General features: G+C 45.3%; 1 protein-coding gene across 1 annotated transcript in view; it reads left to right on the forward strand.

The window, feature by feature from the left end:
• LOC138643511 (uncharacterized) overlaps positions 1-17,323 on the forward strand; it is a 161,781-nt gene extending 144,458 nt beyond the window's left edge. The window contains exons 10-15 of the mRNA XM_069732410.1: positions 11,166-11,448; positions 13,500-13,654; positions 14,005-14,287; positions 15,141-15,295; positions 15,583-15,865; positions 17,048-17,323. Of these exons, the coding sequence (XP_069588511.1) occupies positions 11,166-11,448; positions 13,500-13,654; positions 14,005-14,287; positions 15,141-15,295; positions 15,583-15,865; positions 17,048-17,222 (1,334 nt within the window). The 3' untranslated portion in view covers positions 17,223-17,323. The remainder of the gene's footprint in view (positions 1-11,165; positions 11,449-13,499; positions 13,655-14,004; positions 14,288-15,140; positions 15,296-15,582; positions 15,866-17,047) is intronic.
• Positions 17,324-22,535: the final 5,212 nt, after the last annotated feature.

Genomic DNA, 22,535 nt, shown 5'->3' on the forward strand with positions numbered 1-22,535 from the left:
ACTCAAGGACAAACTGGACAACAACATTTGTGGTCCAATTTCTCCTATTACCATTGGCAAAATAGGAAATTCCAGGCTAAAAAATCATTTTTGAGAAAAGAAAAATTATTTTTTATTTTCATGGCTCTGCACTATAAACTTCTGTGAAGCACCTGGGGGTTCAAAGTGCTCAGTATGCATCTAGATAAGTTCCTTGGGGGGTCTAGTTTCCAAAATGGGGTCACTTGTGGGGGAGCTTCAATGCATAGGCACACAGGGGCTCTCCAAATGCGACATGGTGTCCGCTAACAATTGGAGCTAATTTTCCATTCAAAAAGTCAAAAGGCGCGCCTTCCCTTCCGAGCCCTGCCGTGTGCCCAAACAGTGGTTTACCCCCACATATGAGGTATCGGCGTACTCGGGAGAAATTGCTCAACAAATTTTAGGATCCATTTTATCCTATTGCCCATGTGAAAATGAAAAAATTGAGGCGAAAAGAAATTTTTTGTGAAAAAAAAGTACTTTTTTATTTTTACGGATCAATTTGTGAAGCACCTGAGGGTTTAAAGTGCTCACTAGGCATCTAGATAAGTTCCTTGGGGGGTCCAGTTTCCAAAATGGGGTCACTTGTGGAGGAGCTCCAATGTTTAGGCACACAGGGTCTCTCCAAACGCGACATGGTGTCCGCTAACGATGGAGATAATTTTTCATTCAAAAAGTCAAATGGCGCTCCTTCCCCTCCGAGCCTTACCATGTGCCCAAACAGTGGTTTACCCCCACATGTGAGGTATAGTTGTACTCAGGAGAAATTGCCCAACAAATTTTAGGATCCATTTTATCCTGTTGTCCATCTGAAAATGAAAAAATTGAGGCGAAAATAATTTTTTTGTGAAAAAAAAGTACTTTTTCATTTTTACAGATCAATTTGTGAAGCACCTGGGGGTTTAAAGGGCTCATTATGCATCTAGATAAGTTCCTTGGGGCGTCTAGTTTCCAAAATGGGGTCACTTGTGGGGGAGCTCCAATTTTTAGGCACACAGGGGCTCTCCAAACGTGACATGGTGTCCGCTAAAGAGTGCAGCCAATTTTTCATTCAAAAAGTCAAATGGCGCTCCTTCCCTTCCAAGCCCTGCCGTGCGCCCAAACAGTGGTTTACCCCCACATATGAGGTATCAGCGTACTCAGGACAAATTGGACAACAACTTTCGTTGTTCAGTTTCTCCTTTTACCATTGGGAAAATAAAAAAATTGTTGCTGAAAAATCATTTTTGTGACTAAAAAGTTAAATGTTCATTTTTTCCTTCCATGTTGCTTCTGCTGCTGTGAAGCACCTGAAGGGTTAATAAACTTCTTGAATGTGGTTTTGTGCACCTTGAGGGGTGCAGTTTTTAGAATGGTGTCACTTTTGGGTATTTTCAGCCATATAGACCCCTCAAACTGACTTCAAATGTGAGGTGGTCCCTAAAAAAAATGGTTTTGTAAATTTCGTTGTAAAAATGAGAAATCGCTGGTCAAATTTTAACCCTTATTACTTCCTAGCAAAAAAAAATTTTGTTTCCAAAATTGTGCTGATGTAAAGTAGACGTGTGGGAAATGTTATTTATTAACTATTTTGTGTCACATAACTCTCTGGTTTAACAGAATAAAATTTCAAAATGTGAAAATTGCGAAATTTTCAAAATTTTCGCCAAATTTCCGTTTTTATCACAATTAAACACAGAATTTATTGACCTAAATTTACCACTAACATGAAGCCCAATATGTCACGAAAAAACAATCTCAGAACCGCTAGGATCCATTGAAGCGTTCCTGAGTTATTACCTCATAAAGGGACACTGGTCAGAATTGCAAAAAACGGCCAGGTCATTAAGGTCAAAATAGGCTGGGTCATGAAGGGGTTAATATTCTATAGCGACGGGGTCTGTTCCGCAGGATTGGCGCATAGCAAATGTGGTGCCAATATTCAAAAAGGGCTCTAAAAGTGAACCTGGAAATTATAGGCCAGTAAGTCTAACCTCTATTGTTGGTAAAATATTTGAAGGGTTTCTGAGGGATGTTATTCTGGATTATCTCAATGAGAATAACTGTTTAACTCCATATCAGCATGGGTTTATGAGAAATCGCTCCTGTCAAACCAATCTAATCAGTTTTTATGAAGAGGTAAGCTATAGACTGGACCACGGTGAGTCATTGGACGTGGTATATCTCGATTTTTCCAAAGCGTTTGATACCGTGCCACACAAGAGGTTGGTACACAAAATGAGAATGCTTGGTCTGGGGGAAAATGTGTGTAAATGGGTTAGTAACTGGCTTAGTGATAGAAAGCAGAGGGTGGTTATAAATGGTATAGTCTCTAACTGGGTCGCTGTGACCAGTGGGGTACCGCAGGGGTCAGTATTGGGACCTGTTCTCTTCAACATATTCATTAATGATCTGGTAGAAGGTTTACACAGTAAAATATCGATATTTGCAGATGATACAAAACTATGTAAAGCAGGTAATACAAGAGAAGATAGTATTCTGCTACAGATGGATCTGGATAGGTTGGAAACTTGGGCTGAAAGGTGGCAGATGAGGTTTAACAATGATAAATGTAAGGTTATACACATGGGAAGAAGGAATCAATATCACCATTACACACTGAACGGGAAACCACTGGGTAAATCTGACAGGGAGAAGGACTTGGGGATCCTAGTTAATGATAAACTTACCTGGAGCAGCCAGTGCCAGGCAGCAGCTGCCAAGGCAAACAGGATCATGGGGTGCATTAAAAGAGGTCTGGATACACATGATGAGAGCATTATACTGCCTCTGTACAAATCCCTAGTTAGACCGCACATGGAGTACTGTGTCCAGTTTTGGGCACCGGTGCTCAGGAAGGATATAATGGAACTAGAGAGAGTACAAAGGAGGGCAACAAAATTAATAAAGGGGATGGGAGAACTACAATACCCAGATAAATTAGCAAAATTAGGATTATTTAGTCTAGAAAAAAGACGACTGAGGGGCGATCTAATAACCATGTATAAGTATATAAGAGGACAATACAAATATCTCGCTGAGGATCTGTTTATACCAAGGAAGGTGACGGGCACAAGGGGGCATTCTTTGCATCTGGAGGAGAGAAGGTTTTTCCACCAACATAGAAGAGGATTCTTTACTGTTAGGGCAGTGAGAATCTGGAATTGCTTGCCTGAGGAGGTGGTGATGGCGAACTCAGTCAAGGGGTTCAAGAGAGGCCTGGATGTCTTCCTGGAGCAGAACAATATTGTATCATACAATTATTAGGTTCTGTAGAAGGACGTAGATCTGGGGATTTATTATGATGGAATATAGGCTGAACTGGATGGACAAATGTCTTTTTTCGGCCTTACTAACTATGTTTCTATGTATGTTACTATGTTAACCCTTATAGTTGCTGGATGCTTTTGAGGTAACAGCACTCAGCACTACTTCTGCATGTCACATTTTATTTTTATTTCTTCCTCAAAATTATTTGAATTTGTTTCTCTGGATGTGTGCAGTTTATGTGCGACATTGTCTGGGTTCACATCACATCTGCCTCTACGTTCAGGGCCTCCATCAGGACTTACATCCAAACCCCTGAAAAACAGATTTTAGGAATATACTCTTGTCAGGGCCATTGACTATAATATTAATGCAGACGGAGTTAATGTGTTTTGTCGTGTATCATTTTCGGACATATACACCGAGTTGAGGTGGGCAGCAGGACGCAGTGGAACACATCTTGCTAGTCCCTCCGATAATAGTTTAAGCCTGAGCATGACGTATGCATGCCTTCTCCTTTAGAGCATGTAGTGCTGTCCGGTATGCGGTGCTGGAGGGTGCGCATAGTACAGCACCAGAAGTAATCCATACTTAAAGTTCCTCTATACCATGGGCGCTGTAATGTGGGGGTGCTGTATCCACGTGGGAGCCCCAATACTAACACCACAAACCCATGGCTACTGTTGTACTGATGATCTTTGGATAACAATCCCCCAACAAAGGCAGACAGTAAAGTCCCCAGGGCGTTCTTTACCCAGAGATGATATTCCTTGACTTTCCGCACCCCAGGTGATGCCAACATTCTGCACATAATCGGGTTTCTGTGGACTGGATTCATGGTGTCTTGTTCCCCCTTAGGATTCTATTGAATTATTTTTAATTATTTCTCTTTTTAGCAGTATTGTCGTCTGGAACTTTCCCTGTAACTTATTGTCTGAGGTTTTTTTTGTCTTTGCCCCGTTTACTAGAAGAGCAGACATTAGGGTAGGGCGAGTGCGCGCTTCTTGGATAACTTCTTTCGTGCTCCTGTACGTGGCTCTTTTCTTGTTTGTTTTTGGATGATTTTTGATGGGGTCGGAGGCTCCTGAGAATGAAGTGACAGCATCTGAATTAGAGATGAATCCATAATGATATAACAAAGCGTGCCCCCGGCAGTAACAACGACATGTCGTGCCTCCATTACTCATCGAACTGCACATTCAGGTTCTGTAGGCTACAACCTTCTCATGACGTGGTCTTATGATCCAGGAATGTGCCCTGGATGCTCAGGCCACACGGCCGCATTTGGGATAATTGAGGCCGTTCTGGCGTCTGCTTTGTGTGAGTCATTAGAAGTCTTCAGTCCTGTCTCAGGAATGCTGCTATAGGTCTCCTCAGCTTGGACCATAAATTCATCATCTTACATGGTGGAAAAATCCTGCTCCAAAAATGGCTCCACTGAAGCCAGCAGAGAACTGAGGGGTCCCCCAACCAAACGCACAAGAGGCCGCACGCACTACACCAATGAGAATGACTGACCGATATCTGTGGGGCTCCAGCCACTCCCAACATTAAAGAAACCAGTAGGGTCAGCACCCTCCCGCTCTCGCCTGATGATGATCACAGGGTTATGACCTCCCAATAACACGATTCCTACAGCAGGTGGACGAGTCTGGTTGGTTTTACAAGTGGTCAACATTTGCCTTGTCTGTCAATTCACTGGAAAATCCACATTTTAAGGTCAAATTGGGAGTAGGAGGTGGGACTGGAGCATAATAAGGTATAAATGTCCATCTCTGAGGGGGCTCCGGTCAGGGAACCCAAAGGACCTGCTCACGTGAGTACTGTACTGTATATGAATCCTAGAATGTTAGAGTTGGAAGGGACCTCCAGGCTCATTAGGACCTCCAGGGTCCTAGCGTCCGACCCCCTGCTCAATGCAGGAGTCATTAACCCATCTCAGACAAATGTCTGTCCAGCCTGTTTCAAGACCTCTATGGAAGGAGAACTCACCACCTCTTATGGCCGCTATTCCACTCATTCATCACCCTAACTGTCAAAACGTTTTTCTTTTCTGTATCTTCTCCCTTTCTGTTTCATCCCATTGCTTCTTGTGTTTCCATGTGTAGATGAGAATAATGATCCCTCTACACTGTGACAGTGCTTTAGATATTTGTAGACGGTTATTAAGTCTCCTCGTAGCCTTCTTTTTTGCAGCTAAATATTCCCAGATCCATTAATCATTCCTAGTAGGACATACTTTGCAGTCCGCTCACCATCCTGGTAGCTCTTCTCTGAACTTGCTCCAGTTTTTCAATGTCTTTTTTGTAATGTGTTCCCCAGAACTGGACCCAGTATTCCAGATGAGGCCTGACCAAGGAGGAGTAGAGGGGGAGAATTGCTTCACGTGATCTAAACTCTATGCTTCTCTTATACATTCTAGTACTGTGTTTGCCTTTTTTGCTGCTGCATCACACTGTTGACTCATGTGCAGTCTGTGATCTATTAGTATACCCAAGTCTTTTTCACACGTGCTGTTGCTTAGTTCTACTCCTCCCATTCTATAGATGTAATTTTCGTTTTTCCCAGATGTTGAATCTTGCATTTCTCTCTGATAAATATCATTCCATTAGTCACTGTCCATTGTTCAAGCGTCTCTAGATCCTTCTGAATCCTTTCTCTGCCTTCTCTAGTGTTCGCTATCCCTCCTAGCTTTACATTATCCGTAAATTTGATTAGTTTACCTTCAGTTCCCTTGAAGAAACAGTGCAGGAATTAGTCACTGACTATTTAAAAGGTCTCCATCCATCATGGTCATAAGAACTCCCCCTACAGTTTATCTCTATCTAATATATTGGCACAGGCGAGCTATTATCCTCTGTTATCAGTCACTCTAGACTGAGGACATGATAACATTAGACCAGATGGATGCAGACTATTGCTCCCTGTTATCAGCCGGAGGGGCTGACTGTAAGATGGGGTCACAGGCCGAGCACATTGTAGGGTTCAGACTTTTCTCTCATTAGTTTCTTGCTGTTTTTGGTCCATAAATCTGATGTAACAGCAACAAAGATGAAATCTCAGTGTATGACACTAAGTAACAAGGAGAAACCGTCACCTTACCTATTACTAGAGCAGAGATAAGAGAGGACAGCAGAGATAAGAGGGAACAGCAGAGATAATAGGGGGAAAGCAGAGATAATAGGGGACAGCAGAGATAAGAGGAGGAAAGCAGAGATAATAGGGGACAGCAGAGATAATAGGGGGAAAGCAGAGATAATAGGGGACAGCAGAGATAATAGGGGACAGCAGAGATAATAGGGGACAGCAGAGATTAGAGGAGGAAAGCAGAGATAATAGGGGACAGCAGAGATAATAGGGGGAAAGCAGAGATAATAGGGGACAGCAGAGATAAGAGGAGGAAAGCAGAGATAATAGGGGACAGCAGAGATAATAGGGGACAGCAGAGATAAGAGGAGGAAAGCAGAGATAATAGGGGACAGCAGAGATAATAGGGGGAAAGCAGAGATAATAGGGGACAGCAGAGATAAGAGGAGGAAAGCAGAGATAATAGGGGACAGCAGAGATAATAGGGGGAAAGCAGAGATAATAGGGGACAGCAGAGATAAGAGGAGGAAAGCAGAGATAATAAGGGACAGCAGAGATAATAGGGGACAGCAGAGATAATAGGGGACAGCAGAGATTATAGAGGACAGCAGAGATAGGAGGAGCAGCAGAGTTAAGAGGGAACAGCAGAGATAATACAGGACAGCAGAGATAATAGGGGACATCAGAGATAATAGGGGGCAGCAGAGATAATAGAGAACAGCAGAGATAATAGGGGACAGCAGAGATAATAGAGGACAGCAGAGATAATAGAGGACAGCAGATATAAGAGGGAACAGCAGAGATAAGAGGACAGCAGAGATAAGAGGAGGAATGCAGAGATAATAGGGGACAGCAGAGATAAGAGGGGACAGCAGAGTTTATAGAGGACAGCAGAGATAAGAGGGGGCAACAGAGATAAGAGGGAACAGCAGAGATAATAGAGGACAGAAGAGATAGGGGACAGCAGAGATAATAGAGGACAACAGAGATAATAGGGGACAGCAGATATAAGAGGGAACAGCAGATATAAGAGGACAGCAGAGATAAGAGGAGGAAAGCAGAGATAATAGGGGACAGCAGAGAAAAGGGGACAGCAGAGATTATAGAGGACATCAGAGATAAGAGGGGACAGCAGAGATAAGAGGGGACAGCAGAGATAATAGGGGACAGCAGAGATAATAGGGGACAGCAGAGATAAGAGGGGGCAGCAGAGATAAGAGGGGGCAGCAGAGATAATGGAGGACAGCAGAGATAAGAGGGGGCAGCAGAGATAAGAGGGGACATCAAAGATAATAGGGGACATCGGAGATAATGGAGGACATCAGAGATAATAGGGACAGCAGAGATAATAGGGGACATCCGAGATAATAGAGGTCAGCAGAGATAAGAGGGGACAGCAGAGATAAGAGGGGGCAGCAGAGATAAGAGGGGACATCAAAGATAATAGGGGACATCGGAGATAATAGAGGACAGCAGAGATAAGAGGGGACAGCAGAGATAATAGAGGACAGCAGAGATAAGAGGAGACAGCAGAGATATTAGGGGACATCAGAGATAATAGGGACAGCAGAGATAATAGGGGACATCCGAGATAATAGGGGACAGCAGAGGTAAGATGGGACAGCAGAGATAATAGAGAACAGCAGAGATAATAGAGAACAGCAGAGCTAAGAGGGCACAGCACAGATAAGAGGGGACAGCAGAGATAATGGAGGACAGCAGAGATAAGAGTGGGAAAGCAGAGCTAAAGGTACCTTCACACATAACGATATCGTTAACGATATCGTTGCTTTTTGTGACATAGCAACGATATCGTTAAGGAAATCGTTATGTGTGACAGCGACCAACCATCAGGCCCCTGCTGGGAGATCGTTGGTCGCTGAACAAAGTCCAGAACTTTATTTCGTCGCTGGATCTCCCGTGGACATCGCTGGATCGGCGTGTGTGACACGGATCCAGCGATGTCTTCACTGGTAACCAGGGTAAACATCGAGTTACTAAGCGCAGGGCTACGCTTAGTAACCCGATGTTTACCCTGGTTACCAGCGTAAAAGTAAAAAAAAAAAAACACTTCATACTTACCTACCGCTGTCTGTCCCCGGCACTCTGCTTCTCTGCTCTGGCTGTGAGCGTCGGTCAGCCGGAAAGCAGAGCGGTGACGTCACCGCTCTGCTTTCCGGCCGCTGTGCTCACAGTGAGTGCAGGAAAGCAGAGTGCCGGGGACAGACAGCGGTAGGTAAGTATGAAGTGTTTTTTTTTTTTTACTTTTACGCTGGTAACCAGGGTAAACATCGGGTTACTAAGCGCGGCCCTGCGCTTAGTAACCCGATGTTTACCCTGGTTACCCGGGGACTTCGGGATCGTTGGTCGCTGGAGAGCGGTCTGTGTGACAGCTCTCCAGCGACCAAACAGCGACGCTGCAGCGATCCGGATCGTTGTCGGTATTGCTGCAGCGTCGCTTAATGTGAAGGGGCCTTAAGTTGAGAAAGCAGAGATAACATGGGACAGCAGAGATAATAGAGGACAGCAGAGATAATAGGGGACAGCAGAGATTATAGAGGACAGCAGAGATAATAGGGGACAGCAGAGATAATAGGGGACAGCAGAGATTATAGAGGACAGCAGAGATAATAGGGGACAGCAGAGATAATAGAGGACAGCAGAGATAATAGGGGACAGCAGAGATTATAGAGGACAGCAGAGATAATAGGGGACAGCAGAGATAACATGGGACAGCAGAGATAATAGAGGACAGCAGAGATAATAGGGGACAGCAGAGATTATAGAGGACAGCAGAGATAATAGGGGACAGCAGAGATAAGAGGGGACAGCAGAGATAATAGAGGACAGCAGAGATAATAGGGGACAGCAGAGATTATAGAGGACAGCAGAGATAATAGGGGACAGCAGAGATAAGAGGGGACAGCAGAGATAATAGAGGACAGCAGAGATAATAGGGGACAGCAGAGATTATAGAGGACAGCAGAGATAATAGGGGACAGCAGAGATAACATGGGACAGCAGAGATAATAGAGGACAGCAGAGATAAGAGGGGACAGCAGAGATAATAGGGGACAGCAGAGATAATAGAGGACAGCAGAGATAATAGGGGACAGCAGAGATAATAGAGGACAGCAGAGATAACATGGGACAGCAGAGATAATAGGGGACAGCAGAGATAAGAGGGGACAGCAGAGATAATAGGGGACAGCAGAGATAACATGGGACAGCAGAGATAATAGGGGACAGCAGAGATAAGAGGGGACAGCAGAGATAATAGAGGACAGCAGAGATAACATGGGACAGCAGAGATAATAGGGGACAGCAGAGATAAGAGGGGACAGCAGAGATAATAGGGGACAGCAGAGATAACATGGGACAGCAGAGATAATAGGGGACAGCAGAGATAACATGGGACAGCAGAGATAATAGGGGACAGCAGAGATAATAGGGGACAGCAGAGATAATAGAGGACAGCAGAGATAAGAGGGGACAGCAGAGATAATAGGGGACAGCAGAGATAACATGGGACAGCAGAGATAATAGGGGACAGCAGAGATAATAGGGGACAGCAGAGATAAGAGGGGACAGCAGAGATAATAGGGGACAGCAGAGATAACATGGGACAGCAGAGATAATAGGGGACAGCAGAGATAAGAGGGGACAGCAGAGATAATAGGGGACAGCAGAGATAACATGGGACAGCAGAGATAATAGGGGACAGCAGAGATAAGAGGGGACAGCAGAGATAATAGGGGACAGCAGAGATAAGAGGGGACAGCAGAGATAAGAGGGGACAGCAGAGATAATAGGGGATAGCAGAACTAATAGAGGACAGCAGAGATAATAGGGGACAGCAGAGATAACATGGGACAGCAGAGATAATAGGGGACAGCAGAGATAAGAGGGGACAGCAGAGATAATAGGGGACAGCAGAGATAACATGGGACAGCAGAGATAAGAGGGGACAGCAGAGATAATAGGGGACAGCAGAGATAACATGGGACAGCAGAGATAATAGGGGACAGCAGAGATAAGAGGGGACAGCAGAGATAATAGGGGATAGCAGAACTAATAGAGCTGCATCTGTTATTACATTGGTAACATTTTTTGAAGCAATTCCTGGGAAAGAAAATGCTGCTCTGGTTGTGACTGGAGTACACAATATAAATCAAGATCAGAAAAAGAATAGATTTACAAAATTTGTCTTGTCCGGACATTAGATGACCTTTTCCACGTCTGTCCCTCTTCTTACCTCAGGATGAATCTTCTGTTGCCTCTGATTCTGCTGGGATCTGTGGTTCTGACTCTGGGATGTGATCCTGCACCCGGAGATGAGACCCTGTCCACACCACAGACTACAGGTTGGTCATATATCTGGGCTGAGGGGTTGGATGCCCTGGAGACACCACAACGCTGGGTCACCACCACAACGCTGGGTCACCACCACAACGCTGGGTCACCACCACCCTACATCCACCAAGGGGAAACACTGAAGGGCAATACTAATTCTGTACCGTTACTATCTGAATCCTCATAGCTGTGAATTGTGCACGCGATGTTCCCAGGATGACACTTATGTAGACACAATATAGTGAATTCTTTAAGTTTGGGGAGGTATGAAGGACACAGCAGTAGGCACATTTTCATCTTGGATGCAACACCTCCACCTCTTATATCCATTTCTCAGTCCACATTATTTCTCTTTGTGACTTCTTTTGAGTGTAGAAGGCCAGGAGCACAAGAAGGGACGGCAGGACTCACATATCAGCTCCAGATGATTGAAAGATCTTCTGTTCTTATTTCCTCAGGCTTCAATATAGCAAAAAGGGGAGAAGCCTCTCAGGAGTCTGACTTACAACACGAGATAATGGGATACGCCAAAAATGCCATAGATGGTAGCAAAGAAACCAGTTACTACATGGGCTCCTGCACTCACACCAATAAAGTGAACAATCCTTGGTGGAAGCTGGACCTAAAACAGGCCTACAAGATATCATATGTCATTCTAACTAACAGGATGGACTGTTGTACAGAGAGGCTAATGGGGGCTGAGGTCCGAATCGGGAACTCCTCAGACAACAACAACCCAGTGTAAGTTTGTTTTAGAGGTCAATAACTCATTTTCCACAAAGAAAAAACAATGTCCCAATCTTGTGCTTCTCCATAATGTCCCACCTCGTGTTTCATCACAATGTCCCATCTTATGTTCCTCCATAATGTCCCACCTTGTGCTTCTCCACAATATCCGATCTTGTGCTCCTTTACAATGTCCCATGTTATTTTTCTCCACAATGTCCTATATCATGTTTTTCTACAATGTTTCATCTTAGGTTCTTTCACAATCTCCCATCTTATATTCCTCCAGTCTCCTATCTTGGATTCATCCAAAATGTTCCCTCTTGTATTCCTCCATAATGTCCCATCTTGTGATTCTCCATAATGTCCCATCTTGTGATTCTCCACAATGTCCCATCTTGTCATTCTCCACAACATCCCATCTCTTGTTTCTCCACAATATTTTATCTTGTATTTCTCAGCAATGTCCCACCTTGGGTTCATCCAAAATGTTCCCTCTTGCATTCCTCCATAATGTCCCATCTTGTGATTCTCCATAATGTCCCACCTTGTGCTTCTCCACAACATCCGATCTTGTGCTCCTTTACAATGTCCCATGTTATTTTTCTCCACAATGTCCTATATCATGTTTTTCTACAATGTTTCATCTTAGGTTCTTTCACAATCTCCCATCTTATATTCCTCCAGTCTCCCATCTTGGATTCATCCAAAATGTTCCCTCTTGTATTCCTCCATAATGTCCCATCTTGTGATTCTCCATAATGTCCCATCTTGTGATTCTCCATAATGTCCCATCTTGTGATTCTCCAAAATGTCCCATCTTGTCATTCCCCACAACAACCCCTCTCTTGTTTCTCCACAATATTTTATCTTGTATTTCTCAGCAATGTACCACCTTGGGTTCATCCAAAATGTTCCCTCTTGCATTCCTCCATAATGTCCCATCTTGTGATTCTCCATAATGTCCCATCTTGTGATTCTCCATAATGTCCCATCTCTTGTTTCTCCAGAGCTTCCCATCTCTTGTTTCTCCATAATATTTTATCTTGTATTTCTCAACAATGTTCCATCTTGGGTTCATCCATAATGGTCCTTCTTGTATTCCGCCATAATTTCCCATCTTGTGATTCTCCATAATGTCCCATCTTGTGATTTTCCATAATGTCCCATCTTATGATTCTCCACAACATCCCATCTCTTGTTTATCCACAACGTCCCGACTCGTGTTTCTCCACAATATTTTATCTTGTATTTCTCAACAATGTCCCATCTTGGGTTCATCCAAAATGTTCCCTCTTGTATTCCTCCATGATATCCCATCTTTTGATTCTCCATAATGTCCCATCTTGTGATTCTCCATAATGTCCCATCTTGTGATTCTCCATAATGTCCCATCTTGTGATTCTCCATAATGTCCCATCTTGTGATTCTCCATAATGTCCCATCTTTCGATTCTCCATAATGCCCCATCTTGTGATTCTCCATAATGTCCCATCTTGTGATTCTCCATAATGTCCCATCTTGTGATTCTCCATAATGTCCCATCTTTCGATTCTCCATAATGCCCCATCTTGTGATTCTCCATAATGTCCCATCTTGTGATTCTCCACAATGTCCCATCTCGTGATTCTCCACAATGTCCCATCTCTTGTTTCTCCACAACGTCCCGACTCGTGTTTCTCCACAATATTTTATCCTGTATTTCTCAACAATGTCCCATCTTGGGTTCATCCAAAATGTTCCCTCTTGTATTCCTCCATAATGTCCCATCTTGTGTTCTTCCATAATTCCCTATCTTATAAATCTCCACAATGTCCCATCTCTTGTTTCTCCACAATATTCCATCTTTTCTCCCCAATATCCTATTTTGTGTTTGTCAAGAACATCTAGACACATTGTTCAAAACCCACTGTTGAGTGTCTTTCCATAGTGTCCTTTCCATATTTCACATGTTTACATTCATTTTTATTACTGTCATTTGACATTTTACTCGTTTTCCTAAGCATGATAATTGTGGTGAAATGTGCAACTGATCATCACAAGGCTTTGCTGGTTTTCTCCTCCAGATGCGGTAAGGTCAGAAATGTTACCTCTGCCACCATATCCTTCTGCTGTAACGGGATGGTCGGTCGATACGTCAGCGTCGTGATCCCCGGACGCTCCGAGTCCCTGACACTGTGCGAGGTTGAGGTTTATTCTGACATAGACTGCACCCCAAAAGGTCTGAACCTTGTAATAAAATCGTTCTTGTATGTCTTTATTCCTGGAGACTATGCTGCTGTTACTTTGTCTCTATGTGTTTTCTGGACGGCACTGTTATGTTGGCATGATAGATGGTAAGCATTTTCTTTTTGGTGGAATGAAGGACACAACAAATGGCATCATGTGTTACTGGATCTGATACTAAGCATTAAAAACCACCTTCACCTCATACATCCACTTTCCAGGCCGTATTCCTTCTCCTTGTGACTTCTTTTGGGTGTAGATTGATAATAGCACAACAATGGATGGCAGAACTCCAATATCAGCTCCGTATGATTAATTAAACCTATTCTGGACTTATTTTTGTAGGTTCCAATATAGCAAAAAGCGGAGAAGCCTCGCAGGAGTCTGTCTTACAACATTTGGTAATGGGATACGCCAAAAATGCCATAGATGGCGGCAATGACACCACTTACCTCAAGGGCTCTTGCACTCACACCAATCAGGTCAAAAATCCCTGGTGGAAGCTGGACCTGAAGCAGATCTACAAGATCTCAAATGTCGTCCTAACAAACAGGATGGACTGTTGTCCAGAGCGGCTGCTGGGGGCCGAGGTGCGAATCGGGAACTCCCCCAACAACGTCAACCCGGTGTAAGTTTGTGTTAGGTGCCAATAATTCACTCTACACAATGAAGCAACCGCTATGTTTAGGTTTGTGTTAGTGTCTCGAGATTGGCCTGGCCTTTATTTTTTCACTATGTCCTGTCTTCCATTTCTAATTAATGGCCGGTCTAATTTCTATAGAATATATTCGGAATGTTCTAAGCGGTGACTGACGTCCTGTGCATCTTTCCTTGTGGATGAGCTCTATAGAGTGGGTCAGCGTTCCTATATTTTCAATGCGCATGCTTGTGTATATCATCGATGCTCCTCACGAGCGGGGGCCATTTTACAAGAGTGTCATTTAGAGAGGCAATTATTCTTGGGCCGATAATGACATCCCCTTAAGTATTTCCTTTGCACCGGCATCAAACACAAGTCTGCTGGTTTATTATCTTGCCGTGTATAAAGCTATAATCCTCATCGCTGTGTTTACCCCTGATGAAGCTGCACTGTTTCGCTGTGCCAGTCGCGTTTCTTTTTCACAGCACCGGGTTCCCCTTCTCATTATATTTTACTCCTATACACCATGCGCAATTGTTTTTGTAGCAATCGTTTCTTGAGACTGTCATCTTTACTCCATAATTTATTATGTATAACTGCACTTTGTCTAACAACACTTTTCTTTATTTTGGGTGTGCGCAGATTATGCTTATTGTGTTTCTGTTTTTTTTAATAAGTGTTGTTCCACACTGTTATTTCCTTGTAATTGTTTTGACTATTTTTACGTCAATTTATGTTTCTGCGAATTTTTCTAGCATCATGTTTGTGCGTGACCAAAGCATGATAAATGTGGAGGAACGTGAAGGTGATCATCACAGGGTTTGCTGGTTTTCTCCTCCAGGTGCGGCACAGTCACGAATGTTACATCCGCCACCTTGTCCTTCTGCTGTAACGGGATGGAGGGTCAGTACGTCAGCGTGGTGATCCCCGGACGCGCGGAGTACCTGACACTGTGCGAGGTCGAGGTTTATGGACAACCCATCTGCACCCCAACAGGTCTGGACTTTGTATTGAAATAGTAACTATATATAGTTTTTATTGCACTTTGCTCACTTTATTGTAGCCGGGCTTTCTAGTAATCTGGTGGTTTTTGTTACCAGCCAGCTCCATTTCTTCTTAGGTCTTTGAGAACCACTGCAGCTTTTTACGCTAATTTCTCAGCAACTTTGCCTTCACTTCTGAAATATTTTAGGCTAATAAGAAAAATGGACGACAACAATGGACGTCAGGACTCATATTTACGCCTCTCGCAACTGAAGGCTCTTCTGGTTTTATTTCCTTAGGCCCCAATATAGCAAAATATGGAGAAGCCTCCCAGGTGTCTGTTCTGCAACATGCGATAATGGGCTACGCCATAAAGGCCATAGATGGTGGTAAAGCCACAAGTTTCTACAACGGCTCCTGCACTCACACCAATGAGGAGAAAAATCCCTGGTGGAAGCTGGACCTCAAGCAGACCTACAAGATATGGAACGTCGTCCTGACAAACAGGATGGACTGTTGTGAGAGACGCCTGCTTGGAGCTGAGATCCGAATCGGGAATTCCACCAACAACAACAACCCGGTGTAAGTTGTGTTTAGGAGCCAATAATTCATGTTATGCTCTTGTGTATGACACAACCACAGTCTCATTGTGTGTATTTCCAACGTGTCCTCTGCTTTCTTGTCTTGTGTTTCTCCAGAAAGTTGTCACTTGTTTCCCTACAACTTCCCATCTTAGATTTCTCCAGAATCTGCCATCTTCTGTTTCTCCAGAAAGTCCTTTCTTTCTGTTTATGTACAATGTCTTCTGTTTCTCCACAATGTCCCATCTTGTGTTTCTAAGGGACATCTCCAGGCTGGGGGAGTGGATGAGAGAAGCCACTGACCCTCATTCTACATAAAGAGTCATCTCCATGACTTGTGTCCACAGTCCTGGGTCTGTGTGCTTCCACCATGTCTATTCTTTGTGTATGTCTTTCTGGTGTCTTTTACATTCGCTAATGTAATTGAGATTTTAAAGGGGGTTTATATTAAAAATTGACCTGGTGGAATCTGCAGTTGATCATTACAAGGTTTTGTTGGTTTTCTCCTCCACGTGTGGTAAGGTCTGTGCTTCCACTATGTCTATTCTTTGTGTATGTCTTCTTTGCGTCTTTTACACTCGTTAATGCAATTGCCATTTTTAGGGGGGGGGGGGTTATATTAAAACTTGACCGCGTGGAATCTGCAGTTGATCATTACAAGGTTTTGTTGGTTTTCTCCTCCACGTGTGGTAAGGTCTGTGCTTCCACTATGTCTATTCTTTGTGTATGTCTTTTTTATGTCTTTTACATTCGTTAATGCAATTGCCATTTTTAGGGGGGGTATACTAAAACTTGACCGGGTGGAATCTGCAGTTGATCATTACAAAGTTTTGTTGGTTTTCTCCTCCAGGTGTGGTAAGGTCTGTGCTTCCACTATGTCTATTCTTTGTGTATGTCTTTTTTATGTCTTTTACATTCGTTAATGCAATTGCCATTTTTAGGGGGGGTATACTAAAACTTGACCGGGTGGAATCTGCAGTTGATCATTACAAGGTTTTGTTGGTTTTCTCCTCCAGGTGTGGTAAGGTCTGTGCTTCCACTATGTCTATTCTTTGTGTATGTCTTTTTTGTTTCTTTTACATTCGTTAATGCAATCACCATTTTTAGGGTTGTTTATATTAAAACTTGACCTGGTGGAATCTGCAGTTGATCATCACAAGGTTTTGTTGGTTTTCTTCTCCAGGTGTGGTAAGGTCATAAATGTGACATCTGACACCTTGTCCTTCTGCTGTAACGGGATGGAGGGTCGGTACGTCAGCGTGGTGATCCCCGGACGCTCCGAGTCCCTGACACTGTGTGAGGTCGAGGTTTATGGAGACCCGGTCAGTGACAGTGAGAAGTATGAAGTCTGCTGGTAGCTGCCGAGTTCCAAGAACTTCAGAACGGTCCGATTTTTTCTTTATCAGTATCGAGGTCTACAGAATTTACTGATCTTATTATTTGGGGCATTTCCTGTTGTGCAAACACTTTTTCCTTCCAATCCCCAAACGTGTTACTCAGCGAGGCTTCTACTGTTGGTGCAATTGCAAATGAAAATAAACACATTTTCTTTCACATATCCTCAATGTCTGTAATTTGTAGTCTGCAACCAAAGAGAAGGATAAAATCCAGCAGCACTGCCTGAACGTCTATGTCACAAGTAGTTCTACTATAAGGTATCTAAACTGTGTAACAGATCAGTCACAAGGTGCTCACACTAAAGTCGTCACATATATGTAACGTGTGTTGGTGGCACTTTATCTACACAAACTGCACATAAAAGTCGCCATTGTGGCATTGTAGGACCTGAGCTGCTAGCGATCAGAAGCCTATCTGTGCAGCAGTGGTAAAGTGAGATCCCGGTACTCTACTGACCTCTAGTGGCCAATGTGAAAACAGCACTGCCGTATATTGTGTACACTAGATGTACAGTATAAGGACATCGATATTCATCTACTTTCTTTGCAGGTTGTATTAACTGTAACAAGACAGTGTGCATTAAGAGGCTCCAGGTCTGGGAATATAACAACTTTGCCTATATGTAAAGGCATGCATTTTGCTAAGAGCTCAGCTCTCGTAACCAAGAAAAAAACCAAGCTGTGCGCATGAGATTTCTGAAATGTGATAGACACAGCTGGTACTGGAAAAAAACAGCTGGAAATTAGCATAAAAAAGTACAGCAAAAGCACCCAGTGTGAACTTGGCCTATAAATGAAGCAATTCATAATATTCCCTCAATGCCAATATATTTCCTTATAGTCAGTTGCGTACATAGAAATCATGGGGCCCCATAGCAAAAGTCCTAATTGGGCCCTTCCAGACAAAAAAAATATATTCATAAGGGTCACAGGAGAGCAGTTCTCACTACTTTGCAGCCCTTACAAAAAATGAGTCCCCCCATGGACTAAGATACTGTACGGAGGCCATGAAAGTGACCCCCAAATACAATATGATGCCCCCACAGTGATATCCTTCATAGTACCCTCCACATGCACAGTATGATCGTACAGTAGGCCCCCCACAAGATATCATACCCCACAGTGACCCCAACACAGTATGATGACCCCAGCACAACTCTCCTCATGGACCTCATATAGCCCTGCACACAGTATAGCAGCAGTTCACCTCCATGGGAAAGAGACATTGAACATGGATGTTAATATCAGCCCTCAGCTGTCTGCTTAGTAAAAAGGGTGGTCCCCCCAAACAAATGACTTGGGGTCACTTCTATTTTTACCAACCGGCAAAGCTGACAACTGAGGGCTGATATTAATAGCCTAGGAAGGGGCCATGGATATTAAGTCTAATAACACAAGCTCTCAACCACCCCAAAAATGGGGCATCCATTAGATGCGCCAATTCTGGCACCTAGCCTCTACTCTTCCCAATTGCCCTGGTTCATTGACAAGCGGGGTAATGGTTTTGGGGTTAATATCAGCTGTATAAGGTCTTCTGACATTAAGCCCAGGGGATGGCAATGGAAAGGCATCTATACACCTGCATTACTAACCCCATAGTCAAAAGTAATAAACACTTGCAGTTCTTTGTTTGCATAAAACACTCCCTGACCCTCTATTACCCATTTATTACCTTTAAAAACAAAATAATCCAAAGGAGTCCACCGTAAATCCATCCCACGTCCCACGACAATCCCCAACTCTGCTACATCCAGTTGGGGTGTTGAACATTGACATAAGTAATGTAAACTGACAGTAGCGTGTGATTACGTCTGCTGCAACAAGCGCTGATGTCAGTAAGGTTATCGCAGTTCACAGCTGATGAACTGCGGTAACCTTACTGACGTCACCGCTTGCGGTGTGAGCTGCGATAACCTGACTGATGCCAGCAGCCGGATTTACCCAATGCCATCAGTGCGTGCCAGATGCCGTGGTGTGCGATCACTTTACTGATGTCACCACTCACTACAGCATCTGGATGTAGCAGAGTTGAGGATCGTTGTGGGATAACCTTTGCTGGCAATTAAAAATAGGGGGGACCAAACCTCATTTTGGAGGGATCCCCCCATTTTAATAACTGGTAAAGAGTCAAGACTACTCAGACAGCTGTGAGCGGATATTAATAGCCTGGGAAGCTTTAAGGATATTGGCATCTTCCCAGAATAATAACATCATCCCCCAGTTGTCTGCTTTCCCTCAGCTGGGTACCCCACATATTTTTTTCCATTTATTAGTAATAATTAAATAAATGAAAAAATGCTGTGCCCCCCCTATTTTTGATAACCAGCTAAGGTAAAGCAGACAGCTGCAGGCAGATATCAGTAGGCAGAAAACAATGGTGGATATTGGCCCCTACCCAGCCTAATAAGACCAGCCCACAGCCATACTAAAATTGGCGTATCCGTTAGATACGCCAACACTGGCATTTATTGTTGGCTCTTCCTGCTTGCACTGGTGTTTTGGCAAGCGGGATAATATCTTGGGGTTGATGTCAGCTGTGTAATCAAGCCCAGAGTTTAGTAATGGGGCGATGTCTACATGACACCCACATTACTAATCCATTAAGTCAGCGTGAGTGCCTGACTAATGAGCAAATTCGAGTCAGGCACTTGGCACTCTGGCAGTCATCAGTCCAGAACTCACGCTGACCTCATGAGATCCAGTTGCTGTGAACTGAGATAACCTTACTGAGGTCACCTCAGTTCACAGCAGCCGGGTTCTCATGGAACACAAGCTCTGGCACCGGCACTATAGAGCGGAGCGTGCAGCCGCATAGCAATACATGGAGCTGCACGCTCCGCTCCGGAGTGCCGGTGCCCGAGCTTGTTTTTAACCTGCGAGACTCGGCCGTATCTCGCTGTAGTGTGACTCCGGCCTTATCGGTATTATTGCACCTGTGTATCTGCCATCTTAACTTGGGTCCGCTGCACCTTGGCTAGTGCAATTGTTTGGAGGCCTTGGACAGGTAAGCATCTCTGCCTGTGTACTGGTGATTTTTTGGGAGAAATGTTGCCAGCAGTGAAGGGCAGCAGAGTGAGAGCAGGTGGTAGGAGAATGGTCAGCTTGTTTTATGTTTTAGTAGGAGAGATGTGATGGGAGGAGGTCTGTGGAGGAGGTCAGGTGGGGAGGCAAGAGGGAATGAGAGATTATTATTTGGTTAGAGGGTGCTGGGGTTTGCGGATAGCGAAGGAGAGTGAGGAGTAATGGAACCACGATGAGAGTAAGGAGGGGAAGAGAAAGAAACTTAGTACATTTAATAACAGTGGTTAGTCGTACATTCACTTCAGGTTCATTTCTGGCATATTTCTGCTGCATACTTAAGTAGCTATACTTATGGATCCAGACCGCCTACATCATCCTCTAGTATGTCTCCTGACAAACCCTGCTCTGTTATATCCCTGGGCTCTACTACAATACACAGGGCCCGGCCTCTACATCCTTTGCCTGTCATACACAGGGCCCAGCCTCAACATCCTCCGCCTGTCATACACAGGGCCCTGGCCTCTACATCCTCTGCCTGTCATACACAGAGCCCCGGCCTCTAAATCCTCTGCCTGTCATACACAGGGCCCCGGCCTCTACATCCTCTGCCTGTCATACACAGGGCCCCGGCCTCTACATCCTCTGCCTGTCATACACAGGGCCCTGGCCTCTAAATCCTCTGCCTGTCATCACAAAGGGCCCCAGCCTCTACATCCTCTGCCTGTCATACACAGGGCCCCGGCCTTTACATCCTCTGCCTGTTATACACAGGGTCTCGGCCTCCACATCCTCTGCCTGTCATACACAGGGCCCCGGCCTCTACATCCTCTGCCTGTCATACACAGGGCCCCGGCCTCTACATCCTCTGCCTATCATACACAGGGCCCCGGCCTCTACATCCTCTGCCTGTCATACACAGGGCCCGGCCTCTAAATCCTCTGCCTGTCATACACAGGGCCCCGGCCTCTACATCCTCTGCCTGTCATACACAGGGCCCCGGCCTCTACATCCTCTGCCTGTCATACACAGGGCCCCGGCCTTTACATCCTCTGCCTGTTATACACAGGGTCTCGGCCTCCACATCCTCTGCCTGTCATACACAGGGCCCCGGCCTCTACATCCTCTGCCTGTCATACACAGAGCCCCGGCCTCTACATCCTCTGCCTGTCATACACAGGGCCCCGGCCTCTACATCCTCTGCCTGTCATACACAGGGCCCCGGCCTCTACATCCTCTGCCTGTTATACACAAGGCTCTGGCCTCTACATCCTCTGCATGTCATACACAGGGCCCCGGCCTGCACATCCTCTGCCTGTCATACACAAGGCCCCGGCCTCTACATCCTCTGCCTGTCATACACAGGGCCCCGGCCTCTACATCCTCTGCCTGTCATACACAGGGCCCCGGCCTCTACATCCTCTGCCTGTTAAACACAGGGTCTCGGCCTCCACATCCTCTGCCTGTCATACACAGGGCCCCGGCCTCTACATCCTCTGCCTGTCATACACAGGGCCCCGGCCTCTACATCCTCTGCCTGTCATACACAGGGCCCCGGCCTCTACATCCTCTGCCTGTCATACAGAGCCCCAGCCTCTACATCCTCTGCCTGTCATACACAGGGCCCCGGCCTCTACATCCTCTGCCTGTCATACACAGAGCCCCGGCCTCTACATCCTCTGCCTGTCATACACAGGGCCCCGGCCTCTACATCCTCTGCCTGTCATACACAGGGTCTCGGCCTCTACATCCTCTGCCTGTCATACACAGGGCCCTGGCCTCTACATCCTCTGCCTGTCATACACAGGGCCCTGGCCTCTAAATCCTCTGCCTGTCATACACAGTGCCCCGGCCTCTACATCCTCTGCCTGTCATACAGAGCCCCAGCCTCTACATCCTCTGCCTGTCATACACAGGGCCCCGGCCTCTACATCCTCTGCCTGTCATACACAGAGCCCCGGCCTCTACATCCTCTGCCTGTCATACACAGGGCCCCGGCCTCTACATCCTCTGCCTGTCATACACAGGGTCTCGGCCTCTACATCCTCTGCCTGTCATACACAGGGCCCTGGCCTCTACATCCTCTGCCTGTCATACACAGGGCCCTGGCCTCTAAATCCTCTGCCTGTCATACACAGGGCCCCGGCCTGCACATCCTCTGCCTGTCATACACAGGGCCCCGGCCTCTACATCCTCTGCCTGTCATACACAGGGCCCCGGCCTCTACATCCTCTGCCTGTCATACACAGGGCCCCG

The sequence above is a fragment of the Ranitomeya imitator genome, chromosome 6 (assembly GCF_032444005.1).
Source record: "Ranitomeya imitator isolate aRanImi1 chromosome 6, aRanImi1.pri, whole genome shotgun sequence".
Classification (NCBI taxonomy): Eukaryota; Metazoa; Chordata; class Amphibia; order Anura; family Dendrobatidae; genus Ranitomeya; species Ranitomeya imitator.